At 42.4% G+C, this 23,334-nt stretch overlaps 1 protein-coding gene across 1 annotated transcript in view; it reads right to left on the bottom strand.

Moving 5' to 3' along the window:
- BDP1 (BDP1 general transcription factor IIIB subunit) overlaps positions 1–23,334 on the bottom strand; it is a 235,234-nt gene that overhangs the window by 162,292 nt on the left and 49,608 nt on the right. Inside the window, 6 exon segments of the mRNA XM_073584044.1 lie at positions 7,218–7,272; positions 8,759–8,853; positions 8,941–9,071; positions 11,759–11,884; positions 12,066–12,128; positions 12,239–12,348. Coding sequence (XP_073440145.1) covers positions 7,218–7,272; positions 8,759–8,853; positions 8,941–9,071; positions 11,759–11,884; positions 12,066–12,128; positions 12,239–12,348 — 580 coding nt within the window.

Below are 23,334 nucleotides of genomic sequence, written 5' to 3'. Positions count from 1 at the left end.
CCATTGATAGGGCTGTGCTTTTTTGTGCACCGAGCTGAAGTTCTTAATTTCTGTACATATGACGTTTTGATCACTTTATATTCCATTTATTTTGGAGGGAGGCAATTTGGGCATGTTAATGTATTTTCTTAACACCATTTACATTATGGGCTAAATAATTTTAAATTTTGATAGCTCGGACTTTTCTGGGAGCAGCCATGGTAACACAAGACCCATTTACTTTTTTAATAAATAAAGACAACACAATAATAGCGTGGATAAAATTAGGCTGTGATGTAATTTATTACTAGTTACTAAATATTTAATTATTAATAAATATACCATCTAATATATAAAGCTGAATGTGTGTGTGTGTGCGTGTATGTTTGTAAGTATGTGTGTATGTCCGGGATTGGCATCTGCACAGTCGCAGCTACAGCCATAAAATTTTGCAGTGTCACACGTCTGGACCCCGAGAGCATCATAGGTTATGTTGTAAGGTGAAATTTTAACCCCGCGCATTCCAATTCATCAAACAATTTTGCCCCTAGGTACATAATAATGGGGAAAAAGTGTATGTACAGTGCCTACAAGTAGTATTCAACCCCCTGCAGATTTAGCAGGTTTGATAAGATGCAAATAAGTTAGAGCCTTCAAACTTCACACAAGAGCAGGATTTATTAACAGATGCATAAATCTTACAAACCAAAAAGTTATGTTGCTCAGTTAAATTTTAATACATTTTAAACATACAAGTGTGGGTCAATTATTATTCAACCCCTAGGTTTAATATTTTGTGGAATAACCCTTGTTTGCAATTACAGCTAATAATCGTCTTTTATAAGACCTGATCAGGCCGGCACAGGTCTCTGGAGTTATCTTGGCCCACTCCTCCATGCAGATCTTCTCCAAGTTATCTAGGTTCTTTGGGTGTCTCATGTGGACTTTAATCTTGAGCTCCTTCCACAAGTTTTCAATTGGGTTAAGGTCAGGAGACTGACTAGGCCACTCCAACACCTTGATTTTTTGCCTCTTGAACCAGGCCTTGGTTTTCTTGGCTGCGTGCTTTGGGTCGTTGTCTTGTTGGAAGATGAAATGACGACCCATCTTAAGATCCTTGATGGAGGAGTGGAGGTTCTTGGCCAAAATCTCCAGGTAGGCCGTGCTATCCATCTTCCCATGGATGCGGACCAGATGGCCAGGCCCCTTGGCTGAGAAACAGCCCCACAGCATGATGCTGCCACCACCATGCTTGACTGTAGGGATGGTATTCTTGGGGTCGTATGCAGTGCCATCCAGTCTCCAAACATCACGTGTGTGGTTGGCACCAAAGATCTCGATCTTGGTCTCATCAGACCAGAGAACCTTGAACCAGTCTGTCTCAGAGTCCTCCAAGTGATCATGAGCAAACTGTAGACGAGCCTTGACATGACGCTTTGAAAGTAAAGGTACCTTACGGGCTCGTCTGGAACGGAGACCATTGCGGTGGAATACGTTACTTATGGTATTGACTGAAACCAATGTCCCCACTGCCATGAGATCTTCCCAGAGCTCCTTCCTTGTTGTCCTTGGGTTAGCCTTGACTCTTCGGACAAGCCTGGCCTCGGCACGGGAGGAAACTTTCAAAGGCTGTCCAGGCCGTGGAAGGCTAACAGTAGTTCCATAAGCTTTCCACTTCCGGATGATGCTCCCAACAGTGGAGACAGGTAGGCCCTACTCCTTGGAAAGGGTTTTGTACCCCTTGCCAGCCTTGTGACCCTCCATGATCTTGTCTCTGATGGCCTTGGAATGCTCCTTTGTCTTTCCCATGTTGACCATGTATGAGTGCTGTTCACAAGTTTGGGGAGGGTCTTAAATAGTCAGAAAAGGCTGGAAAAAGAGATAATTAATCCAAACATGTGAAGCTCATTGTTCTTTGTGCCTGAAATACTTCTTAATACTTTAGGTGAACCAAACAGAATTCTGGTGGTTTGAGGGGTTGAATAATAAATGACTCTCTGAATAAACTTTTCACAATTTAAAAAAAAAAATAAACAAAGAAATAACATTCTTTTTTGCTGCAGTGCATTTCACACTTCCAGGCTGATCTACAGTCCAAATGTCACAATGCCAAGTTAATTCCGAATGTGTAAACCTGCTAAATCTGCAAGGGGTTGAATACTACTTGTAGGCACTGTATGTGTGTATGTCTGGGATTGGCATCTGCACCGTCGCAGCTACAGCCACAAAATTTTGCACAGTCACACGTCTGGACCCCAACATAGGCTATGTTGTGAGGTGAAATTTTAACCCCCCGCGTTCCAATTCACCAAACAATTTGGCCTATTATTCTTATTTCTATGGTGTTATCGTTTTTCAGTAAAGCTGGAAATAACACAATTTATTACCGTGCCAACAGAGACCACCCTCTGTCACAGACTGCAGGGGGAGCCCAGTATCACACAGGATAGGATTAGATACATGGCTCAGCAGTCAGTATCACACAGGACAGAATTAGATACACAGCTCAGCAGTCAGTATCACACAGGATAGGGTTAGATACACGGTTCAGCAGTCAGTATCACACAGGATAGGATTAGATACACGGCTCAGCAGTCAGTATCACACAGGATAGGGTTAGATACACTGCTCAGCAGTCAGTAACACATGATAGGATTAGATAAACAGCTCAGCAGAAAGTATCACACAGGAGAGGATTAGGTACACAGCTCAGAAACTGGATGTGCCAAAGGAGAGGACATTTTCATTCCAAGAATTCCACTCATTCCATCTAATTTGTTTTTTGATTTTAAAGGGAATCTGTCACCCTTTTTTTCCCCTATTAGATGCCGGCATAGACATCGGGGGCTTATCTACAGCATTCTGTAATGCTGTAGATAAGCCCCCGATGTAACCTGAAAGAGAAGAAAAACACGTTATAATATACTCACTGAGGTGGGCGGTCCGGTCCGATGGGTGTTGCAGGCCAGTCCGGCGCATCCCTTCTTCATGCGATGACGTCCTCTTCTCCCGTCCAGAAATGGCTCCGGCGCAGGCGTATTGCTCCGCCCTGTTGAGGGCAAAGCAGAATTCTGCAGTGCGCAGGTGCCAGACCTCTCCCGACGCCTGCGCACTGCAGAACTCTGCTCTGCCCTCAACAGGGCAGAGCAGTGCGCCTGTGCCGGAGCCACAACAGGACGGGAGAAGAGGACGTCATTGCATGAAGAAGGGAGGTGCCGGACGGGACAGCGACACCCATCGGACCAGACCGCCCACCTCGGTGAGTATAATATAACGTGCTTTTCTTCTCTTTCAGGTTACATCGGAGGCTTATTTACAGCATTACAAAATGCTGTAGATAAGCCCCCGATGTCTATGCCGGCAGCTGAAAGGCCAAAAAAAGGGTGACAGATTCCCTTTAAACGCCTCCAGTTTCCAGTTCAACTGCTATTTGCAATGTCCATTAATAATGCTCAGGGACAGTCCTTGAAAGTAGTAGGGATAGATTTGCAATCTCCATGCTTCTCTCATGGTCAACTTTACATGGTCTGTTCAAGAGTTAGAACTGCCAAAAATTTGTTCATCTTTGCACCGAAAGGAAAAACCAAAAATCTTGAATGAGTTGAAAATAAAATACTATCAATACTTGGGTAATCGTTTAGTTAATTTGTGTTGCAAATCTGTAGTGTTGAATACATGATGTGAAATGTTTTTATGTGCAATATAATCATTATAATTTGTTATAACTAACCACAGTTGGTTACTATGCCCAGGCAACGCTGGGCTCTTCACCTAGTATTAAATAATAAAATACTATCAATTCTCATATTAACCAATTAATACTAACCAAGGACCAACTCAACTCAGCAAAAGCTGGGTGATTATCCCTCTAATGAACACATCACGACAGTTTCATAGAAAAAGGGGTAGGGTGGGCTTGTGTCTTCTGTCAGAGAATTACAGCTGATGCCCAGTCCTGGCTTTAAATAGTTTGAAAATTTCCCGCTCTTTTGCGGGCCACCAATCACATGCTTTGAATAGACTGCACAGAGCATCTGCTTCAAACCAGTTGTAACCTGCTCTTTCCCTCGCACGGCTGACTCACACCACCTTTTCACTTATTCCATCTGACTAAAAAACATATGTTAATACCACAAAATTGATCAAATAAAATAATTTTTTTCTGTACAGAGTCTGTGTAACCATGTACCCCCCACGATATACATGGGGGGGGGGGCCTCATTCCAAAGACATGCATTTTTTTATTTTTGGAATAGAAAAAAAAAAGGAAGTAGATTCATATTTTAATGGCTTTTAAGTAAATTATATTTTTCTATATGCTTTTCACTTTATTTTTCAGTTCTTGTAGGAAACTTGAACCTGTGATTGTTTGATCACCATTTCCTGCAGTACTTCAGTATTGCAGCTTATAGTAAAATGAAAACTCTTCTATGAAGCCAAGCCTTTGGCTGGGCTTGACAAGAGACCCAAGATGGCAGTGTCGGGTTCCATTAGCAGACACCAGGATGCCATAACAATCCTTTGGCACACAATGACCGTCACGTCCTACCAGGATCACGCCACCTAAATGCCAGCTCTGATTGCTGCTGGTAGGCAGGCACTCCTGGGTCAAGTCCATAATGTAACTGTACGATATGTAGCGATAAGAGGTAAAGAACTAGTAGAAAAACGGTGGAGCGAGGGTCACAGGAGGCAGAGTCGCTGCTGCATGAGGCCAGCGGCAGCAGGAGTGGAGTGATGCTGGGAGATGGGGGTGTCCCAGCTGTGAGGGTGAAGGCCCGGGGCCTTCATAAAATATTGGCAGTAAGTGGTGTTCCCTTTCTTGTTTATTTCCCTGCAGTGGGCTCCAGGAAAACGGACGCTGGAGACTGTGCATGCACAAACTGAGATCTCAGGAGCAGTTATCTCAGGAGAGTAGCCCGGTACCACTGAGACACCCCCTCCTCCTAACACAGGTTCTGCAGCATTGCCACACCAATCCTGTCTTCTGCTCCCCCATTCCACCACAGTCGAGCCCCCATAACCACCACCCCCTCCCCCACCCAGTAAGCTACCATAAAATCATACTATAAGAAGCACCATCATTTTAATTTTAAACATTTTTCTTTCTAATTTTCCCATAGTTCGCAAAATACGTAAATATATTTCTAAAAGATGCTTGTGACATGAAATCTCACCAGATGTCAGTAACAACCAATTCAATCCACACAAACAAATCAAACCATAGATATGCACAGATTAAGTCATTTGTAATAATTAGAAAAGCAACAGGGAAAATGTATTGAACTTCTGAAGCAAGAAAGATGCAAAAAGCCAAGGAAAGTCATGACACCAGGGGAAATCTATCAGTAATAAGAAAGCAATCCTGCCACTTAGTGACAAATAACATCAGGTGGTTCGACTGATGGCCTATAAAAAGGTGTCATTACCAAGGTGCCACACAAGAAACAGTTCATGATGGGTATAAACAGTGAACTGTCTCAAGACCTTCGCAACCTTGTTGCAAAATTGATAGCACTGATCACAAGAGAATTTCTAAACTACTAATGGTACTGTTGAGCCATAATCTGGAAGTAGAAAACAACCAGGTGCTCCCCAAAAGATTTCAGACCATGAAAAGAATTATCAGAAGAGTTGAACAAGGGCCAACAACCCCTGTAGAGAGCTACAGAAAGACCAGGAATCATCAGGCATGATTGTTTCAAAGAAAGCTATAAATAATGTACTCAACATCAACAGCATGCTCAACACACAAGACTCCATTGCTGAGCAAAAAGTATGTTGAAGCGAGTTTTCAGCTTGCGCAACATTTAGACAACCTTGTGAAATACTGGGGGAATATAGTCTGGTCAGACGAGAGCAAAACTGAACTCTTTGGATGCCATAATACACACAATGTTTGGAGGCCAAAAAAGCAATGCATATCTCCCCAAAAACACAATACCAACAGTGAAGTTTGGATGTGGGAACATCATGGTGTGGGGCTGGTTTTCAGTATACAGCACTGGCAATTTCAGGTCATTGAAAGAAGGGATGAATTGACATGAGTACCAAGACATTCTTGATAAAAAACTACTGCCATCTACCAGGAAGATGAAGATGAAATGAGGGTGGACATCTCAGCAAGGCAATGATGCCAAACACAAAGCCAAGGAAGCTCTTACTAAACCTGCCAGAATCGCCCAGCCAATCACCTGACCTGAATCCAATAGAAAACGTATGAAAGGAACTAAAGCTCAGAGTTTATAAGAGCAGCACACATGACCACCCGGCAGCTGCAGGAGCCAGCTGCTGTGGCTGACACTGTGCGCACTATTACAGAGAAATGAATATTCATTGCCAATTCAGTGAATATTCATTTCTCTTTAGCAGCGGGCAACTTTAGGAGTTAGCTGCAGCAGCTGGCTCCTGCCTCCTGTGACCCGCTGCTCCGCCGCCCCTCCCCCGCCATGTTCTGGACACCGCAATCGAATATAGGCCGAGGGGGGCGTTTTCAGCACACAAAAAAAAAAAAAATAAGTGCTGAAAAACTCAGCTTATACTCGAGTATAGTAGTATCAGCCACAGGGGATATATACCGTCCCGCTCTCCCTCCGCAGCCCCGTTCTCCACTCATCGCCCCGATCACTCCCTCCGAAGCCCAGCATTCTCCATCAGCAGCCCCGCTCTCCATCCACCCTCCCGCTCTCTCCCTCCACAACCCCCATCTCCAACTGCCCTCCTGCTCGCTCTCTCAGCAGCCCAGCTATCCATCCACCGTCACGCTCTCTCCTTCTGCAGCTCCACTCTCCAATCGCCGTCCCGCATTCTCCTTCTACAGCTCTGCTCTCTCCCTCAGCAGCCCGTCTCCACTGGCCATCCCGCTCTCTTTCTGCAGCCCCGCTCTCCATGCGCCTTCCCGCTCTATCCGTGTCCTGCTCTCTCCCTCGCAGCTCCACTTTCCACCCGCAATTTCCCTCTCCAGTGGGTGGGGCTATGTGGAGTTGGCGTGGCTTGATACATACACACAGATTTTATAATATATATATATATATATATAATATTATATACACACACAGATGTAGATTTGGATGTGTGCACGCGATTGTGTGTATATATGCATGGGGCTAGATACCTTTCAAGCATTTACAAAACATTGCAATGAGCAAAATTCATTAATGAATGCTATTCTCTGATAGTACGAGCATTTCCCTTCATTTCAAATCAGATACATAATACATTTACAGAAAATCACTTACTAAAAGCCTTGTCTATCCTCCATCCATTCATTTTTTCTTCCTTCTTAAATTTGTTCTAAAAAGTTAAAAAGTAAAAAATATTTAAAAAAAAACATTTTTCTTTAAAAAGTTTATGGCAAATATTAGAAACCTTCGGATAAAAGTTTGATGCACAAAAAAGCCACGTAATCGTTGAAAATGGGGGGTGGGGGAACCATCCTATAGGGAATACTTAGTTGTGAGTGCATGCTATACATATTTTTTTTTGTTTAATTCTACTTTTGTGTCTCCGTATCCCCATAGTCCCACACTGGCAGATATGTGTCTCTTACATAGACTCAAGCTTGTGTGATCCTCAGTGTACATACAGCACATATAACACACCAAGCCTATTGTCCATCTAAAGGGAACAGGTTCAAGTATAACTCAAATGATGTAAAAAATGTTATAAACATATGCTAGAGTTTCTGATCAGTGGGGGTCCGGGAGCGGAGACCCTCATTGACCAGTCAAAACACTGAACTGTGCATGGAGAGGTGTACAAGCCCAACAGTAATCTATGGGTTGTATACCGGTCTGTGAGAGCACGTGCAGCCCGCAGACTATTGAGCTCATATACCGCTTTGTGAGTGTGACTCATGCAGGAGCGTTTTGACCAATCAGTGGATGTCTCATGACCTGGACCCCCGCCAATCAGAAGCACTATGCAGCACCTATAATGTTCAAAAGCTTTTATAAAATGACATCTACACTTTATAATGTCCCTCCATCACTTGAACCAAATGTGACTATTCATGTTGACTCCTTTGATACCATAAGTCGGTCACCAAAAATGGCTGCAGCAGAGGCTTTGGGAACCCTGTGGATTAGTCTGATCCACATCTCCCATCTTTTCATTGGTGACGGATGGATCAGAATCAGCAATGACAGTGATGTATCCATCACAAGGCAGAGAAAGACAGGGAAGGCTGCATTCAGACCCCATTCCACTGCAGCAGTCATTTTATTATTATTATCATTATGCATTTATATAGCGCCATTTATTCCATGGCGCTTTACATGTGAAAAGGGGAAATATAGACAAGTATAATAAACATGTGTAAGACAAGGGACACACAAGTACATAAGGAGAGAGGACCCTGCCCGCGAGGGCTCACAGTCTCTACAGGGACTAAAAAAAAAGAAGAGAAGACTGATCCTCAGAAAGGATAAAAAGCAGCAGCAGGACAGAGGCCAATAGGTGGAGTGACGCTATATTAGAAGGGAAATGTATACTATACTCACGTTACTATAGAGGGGGTCACTTTGGTATAGCTGTATCGGAACTTATTGTGGTCTCTTTTGGGTAAGCAGCAGCCACAGAATCCTTCCAGTGGCCGTTGCTTCTATTTCTACAGCAGTGGCCAATGGCAGGATTTAGTGGCCACTGCTGTAGAAAAAAAAAAAAAAAAAAACAGTGGCCGGTGTGAAAACTGCAAGACTATTTTTTATTGTTTTATTTACAAAAATTAGACGACACATTCCCTTTAACAAAGTAGAAACAGAATAAAATGGCCTCTCACCTTAATCTCTATTCTCTGTCTGTGAGGGAACAGTTGGCTGATCATTGTGAAGTCCGTTCCCACCATACTGATGGCCAAGAAGAACAGATCTGTCTCTAAAACATAAGCAAACATGCAGTGAGACATGTACCTAGAAAGCTCTGACATCGGGCGATGGCTGCAGGAGCAGACGGTATACAGACCTTGATTAGACCAAGGCTTTGAGTAATTAGACCGCCGAAAACTAGTATATGTCGTTGTGGAACCTCGTTCAAAAATGGGATCGTTCCCTTCAACAATCGGTGCTTTAGCTCTAATCACTTCCACGGTTAGACTAAAATAAAATAAAAGTCAGTTAAATGCATGGACCTGTATCTGTAGAAGAGAACTTATTTAAGACTTCACTTCCAGATTTTTCTTGATATCAGAACCAAAGTAGCACAATTTCCACCGTAAACAGCCATAATACTTTGCCAAAAAATCCTAACTACAATTTAATTTCCATGTATTCCTAGCAGAGTGCAGTGCATTCACTTAAAGGGGTTGTCCACTACTCGGACAACCCGTTCTCACTTAGTACATTCTCCCATATAAAATAAGGCTGTACTCACCTCCCATGCCAGGTCTCACAGGGCTCTCGTGACCTTGTTATGCCATGTGAGCCCTGCAGCCACATTACTCTCTAACGAAAGTGACACCTGTAAGACTTGAAAGCTCGCTGATGTCCTCTATCAGACACGTCCAAAAGAAGTGAAAGTGAAGCGACCGTGGATTGGCTTCAGCGCTTATGTGGCATAAACAAATCACATGAGCCATCAGAGACCCAGTGTCGTCATTGCTGAAATGGTGGAGGCACAGGAAGAGAGAATAGGATGTTTTTACTTTATACAAGAGAATATGGCAATTGAAAAGGAGTGTCATGACTCTGTTGTCGGGTGTCCTGGGACCAGGGTCTCCCTAGCTCGCCCTGTTCCCTGGATTACTTCTGAAGAAGCCGGGGCCAGGTACCTTGAATTAGCTCTTGAATCCGCCCTCAGTCTGTACCCTTTCCCCACTCAGGGAATAGGGGAGTAATAGCGTACCGTAATACACCAACCAGACTAACAAGGGTACTGGGATAAAAGGAAAATACCAATCATACAAAATATACACACATAAACAACAGAGGTAAACACCGGAGCGTGGAGGATGGGGTGAAACCAAAGTAGAAGAAAGGGAATTATCACACACTCAAAACCTAGCAACAGTCACAGATCAACAACCGACAACCTCCAGCCATGAAGCAAAAACAAACTGACAATGAGTGCTAGCCAGGACCCAGATTATATAGAAGGAGGTGGCTAGCAGTGCATAGCTGAGAGCCTTAATGTAGGAATGCTTACAGGAGCTCTCAACTTAGCAGATTAACCCCTGCACAGCTAAAAGAAAGTTACACCGTTTAATATGAAACTGAAGTGCTTCTAAAGAGTGCAAGAGTAGGAGAAATCAAAGGCTGCGGTCTTCAGGGTCCTCTCTATTGCAGTAAACCCATGACAAGCAGTTGTTCAAGTATTGCAAAACCCCTTTAACATTTATATTAGATCTGCATTTAAAGACGTTGTCCACTACTAGAACAACCCCTTCTTGAACTAAATGTTTGACCCCAATAAAATAAAAGAAAATCTTATACTCACCTCCGGTCCCCATTCTAGCAGTGTCACGTACCCGCTTAACATGACTTGAGGTTGCGCCTGCAAGGGTAATCCATCTCCTCTCACTCAGTCCAGCATTCGACCTCTGTCACTTGCTGCACTGAGAGCCTAAATCACACCCCGACACAGACCACGCAAGCCGTTTCATACACACTTGCCACCACTCACCGAACACATGGGAAAGGAGTCCCGGAAGTACCACTACTATTGTCTGCCAATCACTAGGATCATACACTCTAAGGCTATGGATTCTTTTAGAGCATACAAGGTTCAAACTTATTAAAGTTTTAAGCTTTAATAGAAAACGTACAGTGCTTACAATAAAAGGACATAAAAATATGGAAATAAAAAGTGACATACAAATATGCAAAACAGTTATAAAAACAAAATGGAGAAACTTACAGAAATATCTAAACCTTGCCGTCTTGTATTCTGCTCCCTGAGGGGGGGATGAATATGTAATGGATCACATCAGCTTGGCTGTCCCTCAGTCTGTGAACCACTTTCTTTGTGTATGGGCCTAATTTATAGGTTTAGCCTGCAGATCAGATTTCTAGACCAGCCTCTCATGCTAACATTCTAATTCCTGGTTTGTGACTGGACCATGGCTACATTATTTTTTCTAAAGGTTCTTGTCTCAGCTTTTCTTTTCCATAGTAAATAGAAATTGTCAGGCTGCAAATAAGTCCCATTTGGCATCTGCCCTCAAGGCATCAGAGGTGTGAAATGTCCCAATTGTGTGTTTGCAGGAAGGCCCCCTGGGGTCGGAGACCAGGAAACTGCCTTTTCTCAGGATAAAATACACTATCACCTCTGAGACCTGCCGCCTAAGAACAGATGCTAGATAACTGCCGGCCATACATCGCCTACAAATACATATTTCTACTACATGCAGCATTGGCACTCAAGTTCCCGGGGCTCTTGTGCGGTTGTTGTGACACGTAAGCCCAGTGCCCAAACAGACCTGGTGTCACTGTCTCCGCCTTCGGACAAATTTTACATGAAGAGGAAGCCAGGGATGCTGCTGATCTTTGACTTCCTCTTCATGCTCAACTCGTACCAAGGTGGGACATTGACGCTAGATTGATTGGGCTATGGGGTGAAGTGTCATAACAGCACAGGAGCCCCGGCAACACGAGTGTTGAAACCACTGTAATAGCGCCGGCATCAGAAGAGAGTACAGGCCTTTATATTTTATCGGGGCCAAACATTTAGATCAAGAAGGGGTTGCCCTAGTAGTGGACAACCCCTTTAAATTAGAGCAATTTAAAAATATGATGCTAGTTATTACCTATAGGTACACTTTCTAATTGACATCATAATGGCTTACCTCTCCTCATCAAGAATAATGGATCCATCCTCTGCCACCTTCACACGAGGAGCCAATAACTGGCTATCGTCTTCTTCATCGTCATCATCAAGAACCTCCTCTTCAGCATTATTTTTCACTGCCAATCTAAAGTTATTAAGTTGAAGATATAATAAAGAAGGAGAAGGAGGAATAAACAGTCTACCCTCACATTTCAAAGGTTTTCTACATGCACAAAAAACCTTTAAACTTTCAGATCGTGCCTGTTCAGTGGCAGTCACAGTAGTGTATGGTGCAATGAACCAGGAAGAGATTTATACCATCTTACCCCGTGACCGGAGGTTCCACAGGAGAAGGCTTTTCACTGTTCCTACTTTCTTCAAGTGAAGAACTTCAAAAAAGATAAGCGAAAAATAATTAGTATCCCTCAATAATATCTCACATCAGTAATCACCAGACCTCTGCGCACATAACGTCAGTCCCAACCCATCGCAGACCTACCTCATTGGGTTAGTCATCGGAATGAAGTGTACGAAGTCTCTCATCTTCATCTTGGATTTTTCCAGCTCTGGGATTTGGTGTATAATCGGATGCTTCGCTCTCCAAGCTTTCTACAGCACAATACCAAGAAGACAACACTATTAGGAGAACCAGGAAGGGCGAGACATTCTGATTTCATTACAATCATACTGAATTCATTGTAGAAAAAAATGCCACTATAAGGAATGTCTGTGCCTGCCCCTATAAATAGTAATTAGACCTACCAGTAATTGTATTTCCAGGAACTCATCCTGACAGCACTATGAAGCACGTCCTTATGCTCTTTTGGACAGGAAACCACGAGCGGTTAAAAGAACCCTCCCATCTCTACCCCCCAGTGTCTTTTTAGAGTACCACATCTGGATGGATGCAACAGAAAATTTATTAGTCATTCTTATACAAACATTACGTCACATAGTAGTGCTGTCAGGATAGGTTCCTGGAAATACAGTTACCTGTACGTCTAATTACTGTTTTCCAGGTCTCCCATCCTGACAGCACCACTGCATGAAGTACCTTTCTACCGAAGGCTAGTTGCCCTGAGACTATGCCTAGCTTATAATGTTTCGAGAAGGTATTTAGACTAGACCAAGTTGCGGCTTTACAAATTTGATCCACTGAAGCCCCCCTTTCTCTGCCCATGAAGTAGCTATGGCCCTAGTTGAATGGGACCTAAAAAGTATCCGGAGATCTTCCCTGAGCCTCATAGGCTAGGCCAATAGTGGATCTGATCCACCTAGCTATTGTGGATTTTGGCCGCCCTTTTGCCCCTATTTGAACCCCCATATTGCACAAACAGATGTGTGTCCTGTCTCCAGCCCTTAGTTGCCTCTAGGTATTTAAGAACTGTCTAACATCTAGGCAAAGAAAGGTTTGCTCCTTCGGGTTTCTAGGGTGCTGGTAGAAGGAGAGGAGAACAACTTCCTGATTCATGTTCGAAATTGATATAACTTTGGGGATGAAAGATGGGTCGAGCCTCAGGACCAGTCGATCCTCAAACACCTGTAAATATGGGTCCTGAATGGATATGCCTTGTAGCTCCCCTATTCTTTTTGGCGATTTGATAGCTAGCAGGGAGGCATTTTTAAAAGAGAGACTACGAATGTCCATATCATCTGCTGGTTCATATAGGTGCTTACAAAATGCGTTTAATACTACATTAAGATCGCAAGGAGGGACAGACTTCTTTAGGCTGTGTGCACACGCTGCGGAAAAGGTGCGGATTCATCCGCGCGGATTTTGTAAAATCCGCAGGTGAAACCGCAGGTCAAAATACCTGCGGTTTCACCTGCGGATTGCTCTGCGGTTTTGCCCTGCGGTTTTTCATCTCCTCAATGGAGGAGATGGCAAACCGCAGGAGAATCCGCAGAAAGAATTGACATGTCAATTCTTTCTGCGGATTGAAAACCGCAGATAATCCGCGCGGAAAATTCCGCACCGTCTGCACTGCGGTTTTTGATTCCCATAGGGAATCATGGTACTGTACACCGCAGCAGAAACTGCTGCGGGTCCGCAGCGGCCAAAACCGCTGCGGAACCGCAGCAAAATCCGCAGCGTGTGCACACAGCCTTAGAGAAGGCTTCAGCCTCTCTTTTTTTTTTTAACCAAAGATTTTTTATTATATTCAAATGTCGTTATAATTACATTTAGGCAAAGCTTTCAAATCATCTCCATTGCATACAGAAAAAAATACACGACATTCAATTTCCTCCCCGTCATGAAAGAGAAAGGGAAAAAAAAAAAAAAAAGGGAAGAAGAAAAACAAACCCAACCTCCTCCTTCCTCCCTCCGCCCCCATCCCAACTGCAATACAGACTTTCTCAATGTGATTGTCTCCACTGTAACCACATGGCCCAGATTTTTTCAAAGTGTGCCTCTGTATGTCGTCTTCTATAAATTCTCTCTTCCAATCGAATTACGTTATTCACACGAGTGACAAACTCCCCAATCATTGGGGGTTCAGCATCGATCCATTTTTGTGCAATCAGCTTACGGGCAATATATAAGAGTTTTGCTATGATGGACTTATAGGCACTCCCCACCGACACCTCCTCCACATATCCCAACACACACGTTATTGGATCCCTTCCTATATCACATCGGTATATCTTCTCAACAAGCCCTATAACCTCCTCCCAGTATGACGAGAGTCTTGGACAAGACCAGAGCATATGAAGCATTCCCGCAGGTTCATACCCACATCTTGGACACTCCGCATTGTCCCTCAAGCCCATTTTCCTCATAAGTTCTGGGGTCTTATATGTTCTATGTACGATATATAGTTGGGATATCCTACCTGGCTCACTCAAAGAGAGTTTAGGTATGTACTCTAAAATAGTCTCCCATGTTTCATCTACTATTTCCCCCACTTCTCTCTCCCATTTAGATTTTACTGTTAGAGGAAACCCAGCCAAGTAAGAGTATAATAAATCTCTATAAATGGTAGAGATAACACCTCTCGTACCCCCGGACGCACACACATAGTCCAACACCACATCCCTCTGTACCGTCATATTCGTTGTCTGTTTCTGCGCTTGAAATGCATGCCTGAGACCGAAATATCGAAATTCCCCACTACGTGAGAGTCCAAACTCTTCTTTTAGGACAGAAAAAGGCTTGATCTCGGACCCCTCTAATAGTTGCCACACATATTGCAAACCTCTCCTCTCCCAATCGATAAAGTCCTTAAGTTTATATAGTTCCGATAGGTTCACATTATCCCAGATTGGTGTGTATATCGTCAGTTCCTCAACTCTTCTAAGAAGTTTGATATGCTGCCATATTTTGTGCATTAGTCCAAATGTGGGTATGTCCTTCCCAAATCTCCCAAAGCTTCCTGCTTCTAGACTCTGCACCAATGTTCTCTTGTTGGTCAGTTGGGCCAAAATTTCCCCCATAACGCTCAAGTTCCCCTCCTCTCGCCAGCCCCTAAAGTGCTGCCCCTGCGTTGCTACAAAGTATATCCATGGATTTGGCGCCGCCAACCCACCCTCTTCCTTCCCCCTTTGCAGTATTTCCAATTTAATTTTTGCTTGTTTTTTCCCCCAGATCAATTCTCTAAAAATGGTATTAATTTTGTAAAATTTTTTCTTTGGGATCCAAACCGGGGCATTATGGAGGACATACATCAACTGAGGCATCATTATCATTTTAATTAGATTCGTCCTCCCCACTATTGATAGTACTAATTTACACCATGCTGTCATCTTAACTTTGAATTTAACTAGTAATGGGTCCAAGTTTAGTTCGAGAAATCTAGATACAGGCATAGATACCCATATTCCGAGGTATTTAAACTCCTTAACTACTTTCAAGTGTCCAACTGTCTCCCCCACATCTTTGCTGATTCTGTTTGACCCTGTATTGGCGCCTTTTTTGTCTATAAGTATGTTTCACTGTCTTCCAATGTAATCTGCCCTGATGAAGTGAGCCAGCAGGCTCAGGAAACGCGTTGGCTGAATAAAGAACCCTTTACTCTACCAGATGCAAGCGCAGTCCTTATTGCACTTCCACGTCATTTCTGCAATTCTGTCCTAGGACCCTGTGCAGACTTGCTGCTGCTTCTTAAGCGTTCATGGGTGTTGTGACTTCCTCACAACCCCAATAGGTGAGCACCTTCCTTACTGTTCCACAATTTTAATTGTTTTATACGGATTTCACACAGTGGATGCGCCCTGTATCTCTCCTTTTATCTCACAGTTCACTCGTGTCCCTTGGCGGGGGCTCAGCGGTCGGTGATCTTTTCAGGAGCTGCTGCACTGTCCAGGATCCGTCATGGATTATTTCAACCATCGTCTTCTCTCCAGAGAGTGCCTCATTTTACAGGTGGTCGGCCAAACCCAGCCGGTTGACCAGGAGGAGACCCCACAAGTGGCCTTTTCGGAGGACGACACCAAGACCATGAGGAACCTTTTCCACACCTTAGAAGATTCCATCAAAGAAGAAATCTCCAACAGCCTACATGCTAGATTTCTAGCTATATATATGGACGAGCACATCTGTCCTAAAGGACTCAGGATTTCATTACAGACACCTTTTTCAGAAGATCATGTCTTCTTAGATGAATGGGAAGATATTCAGCATGATTGCATGCAGAGACTGTTATGTTGCTTGCATAAGAAAAGGACTATTCTTGCTCAGATTGCTGCAGAAAAGGTACTTGAAACTAATGCCATGTTATCTAATTACTCTGATCACCCTCTTTTTAAAAAAATTAATTCTAGCATCTCTATTGCAGCTCTAAATTTGGAGCATGACACAATTATTAGAAAATCAAAAAAATTGAGCAGGGATAGAGAGGACCCTTCCTCTCCTATCCCTGAGGCACCTGGTCCAGAGGAAAGCTCTGCACTTCCAAAAAATTTTTCTCATATCAAAAAACACCCCCCTGCTTCTTCTAACACTCAGACTCATTCCCCTATGAACACTAACTCAGGGAGAGTCTTCATTAACAGTAACAGAGGGAGAAAGCAACATCTGAGAAGCTATCCGAGGGATCCCCCTAGGCCAGCTGGACCTATTACACCTACTCTTTCCACTACTATTGTGCCCACACGCACCCTTTCAGAATTGATGAACTGCAACATCAATTCTTTCAAGTCTAGTGGGGGAATCACTACTACTATACCCACTGATAATGTTACTTCTAATCCTGCCAATGACATGGCATCACTAATCATTGATAGAAGGAGATCCTCTTCCTTCCCCCTACCTTTTTTTGATCCCCCACTCACCCCAGCAAAATCAGACACCACTGAGGTCTCTGATTTTGACCCTCCTGTCACCACTGATCTTATTGTCCTTAATGCTGACAACCCTACCACCTCCTACATGGATAAACTCCCTGCTGTTTCCACAGAAAAGAGGTTGATCATTAATGACCAGGTCATTGTTGACAACTCTGCTGCTGGTTCATCAGCAGCAGTTTCTTTTCTACCAGCTGCATGCAATCCCATTCCCCAAGCAAAAAAAGATATCACTTCTTTTTTTCAGAAGGTCACACTAAAAAGAAAAAACCCTATAGAGGAGCCAGAGGCCAAGGAGCAAAGAAAAAAAGGGAAAAGCGACAACTCATGCCAATAAAATCGAATGTTTTTAATTTATCTTCTCACCCCCTGTCCCCAGAGGAGGAAGGGTTGCTAAGCAAGGGACTTTCTTTTTGCCCAACAAATAAAAGCAGTGGTTTTGAATTATTTCTTGATGCCCAGAAATACATTAGGAAACTTACCCTACTGAGACATTTTGAACTCAAAAAAGTTCACTCTAACCCTGACACTTCAAACACTACAGTTGTCTCTTCCTTCCACCTTGATGTCAGAGGGAAATCCTCATTCTACCCACTAGAAAGCAGAGGACATCATATAGAAACATTCTCTGACCTCCTATTGGATCGTCTAAATGCACTACCCACCCAAAATATACCAGTAAAACAAAATTTGTCCTCAAAAGAACGTGTGGCACTGGAAAAATTAGAGAAAAACACTAATATCGTGATCAAATCTGCAGACAAAGGTGGAGGGATAGTGATTCAAGATAAAACTGACTATGTGAACGAGGCTTTTAGAATTTTATCTGACAAAAAATTTTATTCACCCATCCCCCAGGACCCCATCCCCCAAGCCACTGTTTTTTACAATGATTTTATTAAAAAGGCGCATGATTCTGGGGTTCTTAATGACCATGAAAAAAAGTTTTTAACAGTCAAGAACCCCTCCACTCCCTTCCTGTACCATTTACCCAAAATACACAAGAATACTATTAATCCACCAGGAAGACCCATTATTTCGGGTATTGACTCCCTCACCAGTAATCTATCATTTTACATAGATAGAATCATGCAGCCTCATGTCTCACAGCTCCCTAGTTTTTTAAAGGATTCTACACAACTGATCAATTTAACTAATAACACACCTTGGAAAGATTCTTATGTTTTTATTTCTTTTGACGTATCTGCTTTGTATTCCAACATTGATCACCAACTGGGTTTGAGCTGTTTTAAAAAATTTCTTTTAACTGACAGTCGACTGTCTGACCCTCAAAAGGAATTTATTTTTAATGGGATGGATTTTATTTTACATAATAATTTTTTTACTTTCTTGGGGGATTTTTATCATCAGATCAGAGGCACCGCTATGGGATCACGGGTCGCGCCAACTTATGCTAATCTTTTTACGGGGGTCTTTGAGAATGCTTTTATTACTATTGATTCATTTTTAGAGGGTATTGTTTTATATAGAAGATACATTGATGATTTATTCTTAATCCTGGACACCAGTCACGTTTCAGTTGATGCTTTCATTTCTTCTATACAAAATAACACATGGGGTTTGGAATTTACCCCCCACATTAGTAATACCCAGATGGACTTTCTTGATATCACTTTTTTTTATAAAAAATTCCAAAATTCATACCAAAACCTTTTTTAAGAAAGTTGACTCCAATAGTTATGTCCATTTTAAGAGTAGCCACTATTCCAAATGGCTTTTTAACATCCCTCAATCAATTTCAGAGAATCCGAAAGAATTGCACAGAGGACGAGGATTTTAATAATCAAGCTGAGGTCCTCAAGGGAAGATTCCTTGCTCAAAAATACCCCTCCCAATTGGTTCATTCTACTTTTAATAATGTTTTTAAAAATTTTAATCAGCAAACTCTTTTAAGTGAGAGATCTAAAGAAAAGGATGCACATGATAACTATCAGGCCAACTTCATCACTACTTATAACTCCCAACATAAAGAGATAAAAAATATGTTAGGTGACCTCTGGTATATTATCAAAAAAGATCCAATACTCAATAAAGTTCTGCCTGATAGACCTACTGTCACTTTTAGGAAGGCCAGATCACTAAAAAACCATCTGGCCCCTAGCAGATTGACCCAGTGTACTCCTGATAACTGCACTGGCTTGACACCAGGCATTTTCAGATGCCTGAAACCCAGGTGCAGCCTATGCAGTAATATTGCTCATAATACATTCATCTTTTCACATCCATTCACCTCAGAAAAATTCACCATCACTAACCACCTGTCCTGTGTGTCTTCCTTTGTCATCTATGTCATCCTTTGTCCTTGTCCTAAATTGTATGTTGGCAGAACCACACAACCCCTTCACTGTAGAATGAATTCTCATAGACACAACACTAAAACTGGGTATCAAAAACACGGTTTGTCACCTCACTTTGATTTATTTCACCAAAGAGATTTTTCTAAAGCTATCATTTTTCCTATAGAACACATCCCTGAACACGTTTCCAATAGAACCCAAGCACTGAATAGAAAAGAGGTCTATTGGATTTATAAATTAAAGACAATTGGTCCCTATGGCCTCAATATTATCAATGATGCTTTTATTTGATAGAAGAGGGGGAAAAGATTTATTCTTCACACCACTACAGTCAAGCTTAATGGTCTAGTGGACTAATACCTTACATCTGCACTTTATAGTCTGTACTTGCACTTCATGAGCCAGGTTCTAATACCCCTTGAGGACTCACCTTTTTTAACTATAGCCATGTTTCAACCTCGTGATCCTTAGCACTCTGTTTCATATTTTTTTGTACTTTTACATAATTTTATTTTTTCTTTTCTATATAGACTCTTATTGTTGTGCTTTCTATGTTTGTAATTTCATTGTTTTTATTCTTTACCATTTTTGACCTTTGCTTATATTGGTTTTTTTTTTTTTTTTTTTCTTCTTCTTCTAAATAAAAGTGACAAACAACCCCTCAATTTATTCTTCACACCACCACAGTCAAGCTTTATGGTCTAGTGGACTAATACCTTCCATTTGCATTTTAGGAGCCAGGTTCTAATACCCCTTGAGGACTCACCTTTTTTAACTATAGCCATGTTTTAACCCCGTGATCCATAGCACTCTGTTTTATATTTTAATTTTTTGTACTTTTACATATTTTTCTTTCTTTTCTATATATACTCTTATTGTTGTGTTTTTTATGCTTGTAATAAAGTTTCATTGTTTGGTTTTTTGTTTTTTTTTGTTTTTTTTTTACCTTTGCTGATTCTGTTTGACCCTGTATTGGCGCCTTTTTTGTCTATAAGTATGTTTCACTGTCTTCCAATGTAATCTGCCCTGATGAAGTGAGCCAGCAGGCTCAGGAAACGCGTTGGCTGAATAAAGAACCCTTTACTCTACCAGAAGCAAGCGCAGTCCTTATTGCACTTCCACGTCATTTCTGAAATTCTCCCCCACATCTCGACATCCCAACTCTCTATCAATCCCCATGATACATGACTTGTCCCAATTAATTCTCAATCCGGAAAAGAATCCAAATTTCCCTATAAGGCCCATGACCTCAGTCAGTGCTTCTACGCCGTCTTTTAAGAACAGGAGTATATCATCCGCGTATAGGGCGATCTTTTCCTCCAATTCCCCATATCTAAAGCCTTGTATTTCTTTGGAGTTACGAATTTTAATCGCTAACGGTTCCATCGCCACAGCAAACAATAACGGTGACAATGGACATCCCTGACGAGTTCCTCTGAACAACCCAAATGCCTCCGAGGTCTCCCCATTAATCCTAATATATCCTTTCGGGTCTACATACAGTAACTTAACCCAGGAGATAAATCTGTGCCCAAATCCCATATATTTCAATACTGCCCATAAATAATTCCACTCTACCCTGTCAAATGCTTTCCGTGCGTCCAGTGAGGCCACCACCCTTTCCCCCCTATTATCTGCTGGGATTTGAATATTTAAAAACAGTCTTCGCAGGTTAATGGCGGTAGATCTATTTTGTAAGAACCCTGATTGGTCTGGATGTATCAATTTTGGAACAACTCTAGACATTCTTATCGCCAACATTTTGGCTAGTATTTTAACATCTGATGTCAATAACGAGATTGGTCTATAGGATTCTACGGATGAGGCATCTTTCCCTTCCTTAGGAATCACCACGATTACAGCCTCCCTCATAGATCTTGGCAATACCCCCTTCTCTGCTGCCACCTCAAGTACATGCTTAAATTTAGGCGCTACAATTTCTATTAATTCTTTGTACACTTCTCCCGGGATCCCGTCAGATCCAGGTGACCTGTCATTTGTTAATGATAGGATAGCCTTCTCTACCTCTTCCACAGTAAATAATTCTTCCAAGTTTTGTTTATCAATATCATCTAACTTAGGTAACTCTATCTCTTGTAAGTATCTATCCATCTCCAGATCCGAGGCCCTCAATTCCGAAGTATACAATTCTACATAGTATTCCTTAAAACATTCCAATATCCCGGCGGTGTCCTTGTGAACTGCCCCATCTTTAGTGACAATTTTATATATTTGTGAGGGTTTTTTCTGCGCTGCAGTAATCACTGATAATAAGTGTCCCACCTTTTCCCCCTCTTCATAGAACAATGCTTTTCGGAATGCCCTTTTCTTATCTATCCCTTGTAGATATAACTTATTTACTTCTTCTTGTGCTTCTTTTAATGCGTTTTGGGTGTCGGCATTGGGTCTAACTATCATCTCTTCCTCTGCCCTGCTGAGCCTATCTGCTGCCTCTTGGTTTACCTGCCTCGTTCGAGTCTTCTGCCTCGAGATATCTCGTATGAATAGTCCCCGCAAGTAAGCTTTCATGGCGTCCCATACTATGAATGGATCCGCAGTGCCTTCGTTTAACTGAAAGAACTCAACAATATCATTTTTAATAGTTCCCATGTTTAAACATTTGAGCCATTCCGGATGAATTGTCCCCCCTGCTCTCCTCCCTTTCCCCATTCCCAATCTCAGACTAACCTCAACTGCCCTGTGATCGGAGATAAGTCTCTAAGTATTCCACCGTCCCAACCATTCTGTCCATGCCCCTATTACCTAGTGCTAAATCTATGCGTGATAAAGTGTGATACGAAGTCGAATAACACGAAAAGCATTTCTTCCCCTCATTACGTACTCTCCATAAGTCTATCATATCCATTTCGCTAACATATGTCCCAAATGGAGTCATCCTGTCTTTCCTAGGGCAATTTCCCCCATTACCCGCCCGATCCCAATACTCATTCATAACATTATTAACGTCTCCTAATATTAGCACTGGACAATCCCCTCTCCCCCCAATCCACTCAAAAATCTCCTGCAGTTTCTTTTTCGAATATGGGGGTGGGATATAGAGGGCCACCACAATTATGCATATTCCAGAAATTCGACAACGCAGAGAAACAAACTGTCCGTCCTTATCTATGTAAGAATCAATTTCTTCATAATGAGTATGAGAGTGTATCAGTACAGATACTCCCCTTGCGTAAGCCGAATACATAGAGTGATAGGCCCGAGTGACCCATTTTTTCTCCAACCAATTTTCCTTTCCTTTAATCAAGTGAGTTTCTAATAGACATGCGATAGCTGGGTTATGCTTTCTAATTTCTGCCATAACTGCCGCTCTTTTATTTGGATCTGATACTCCCCGTACGTTCCAACTTAGAATTTTTACATCACCACTCATTATGTCCTAAAAATATAAAATATAACCGGTCTCCTGTGGTCACTATATTATATTGCAGTATGTGAACTCCCCCATAACAAGACCCCCCCTGTCCCCCTCCACTCCCCCCCCTCCCCTCCATCCCAATCTAGCTGATTCTCTCTTTCCAACGAGAGAGGGTACAGCCAGCACCCAATTACTTCAAACCCATGTAAAGCCACTGAGTCTCCTTCGTTTGGCGTCCAACACTCCCTCCATCAAAAACAAAAATACTCATCAATACTCATCAGGCCTCATAACATTTTCTAACAAGGATAGTGCAATAATCATCAAAAAACACCCAGGGATCAACACCCCTAAAAAAGTTTCTGAAACACCAGGTGCCTCGGGGCACAACATCAAAAAGAAAAAAGGATATATGTCCGAGAGTCACTACTTCATCCTTCTCCGTCTCTCTCTGCTCCCAGCTTGGAACGATTGTTCTCCATCCATTTGACGGCTTCTTCTGGGGTCGGGAAGAACTGAACAGACCCCAACGCTGCTACTCTCAGTTTAGCAGGATATATCATAGAATACTTCACTCCCAGCGCTCTCATTCCTCTCTTGACCTCGCCAAATTTCATC

This window comes from Dendrobates tinctorius, unplaced genomic scaffold, assembly GCF_039654945.1.
Source record: "Dendrobates tinctorius isolate UK_male_01 unplaced genomic scaffold, ASM3965494v1 ptg000083l, whole genome shotgun sequence".
Lineage (NCBI taxonomy): Eukaryota > Metazoa > Chordata > Amphibia > Anura > Dendrobatidae > Dendrobates > Dendrobates tinctorius.
This window is presented reverse-complemented; position numbering and strand designations above follow the sequence as displayed.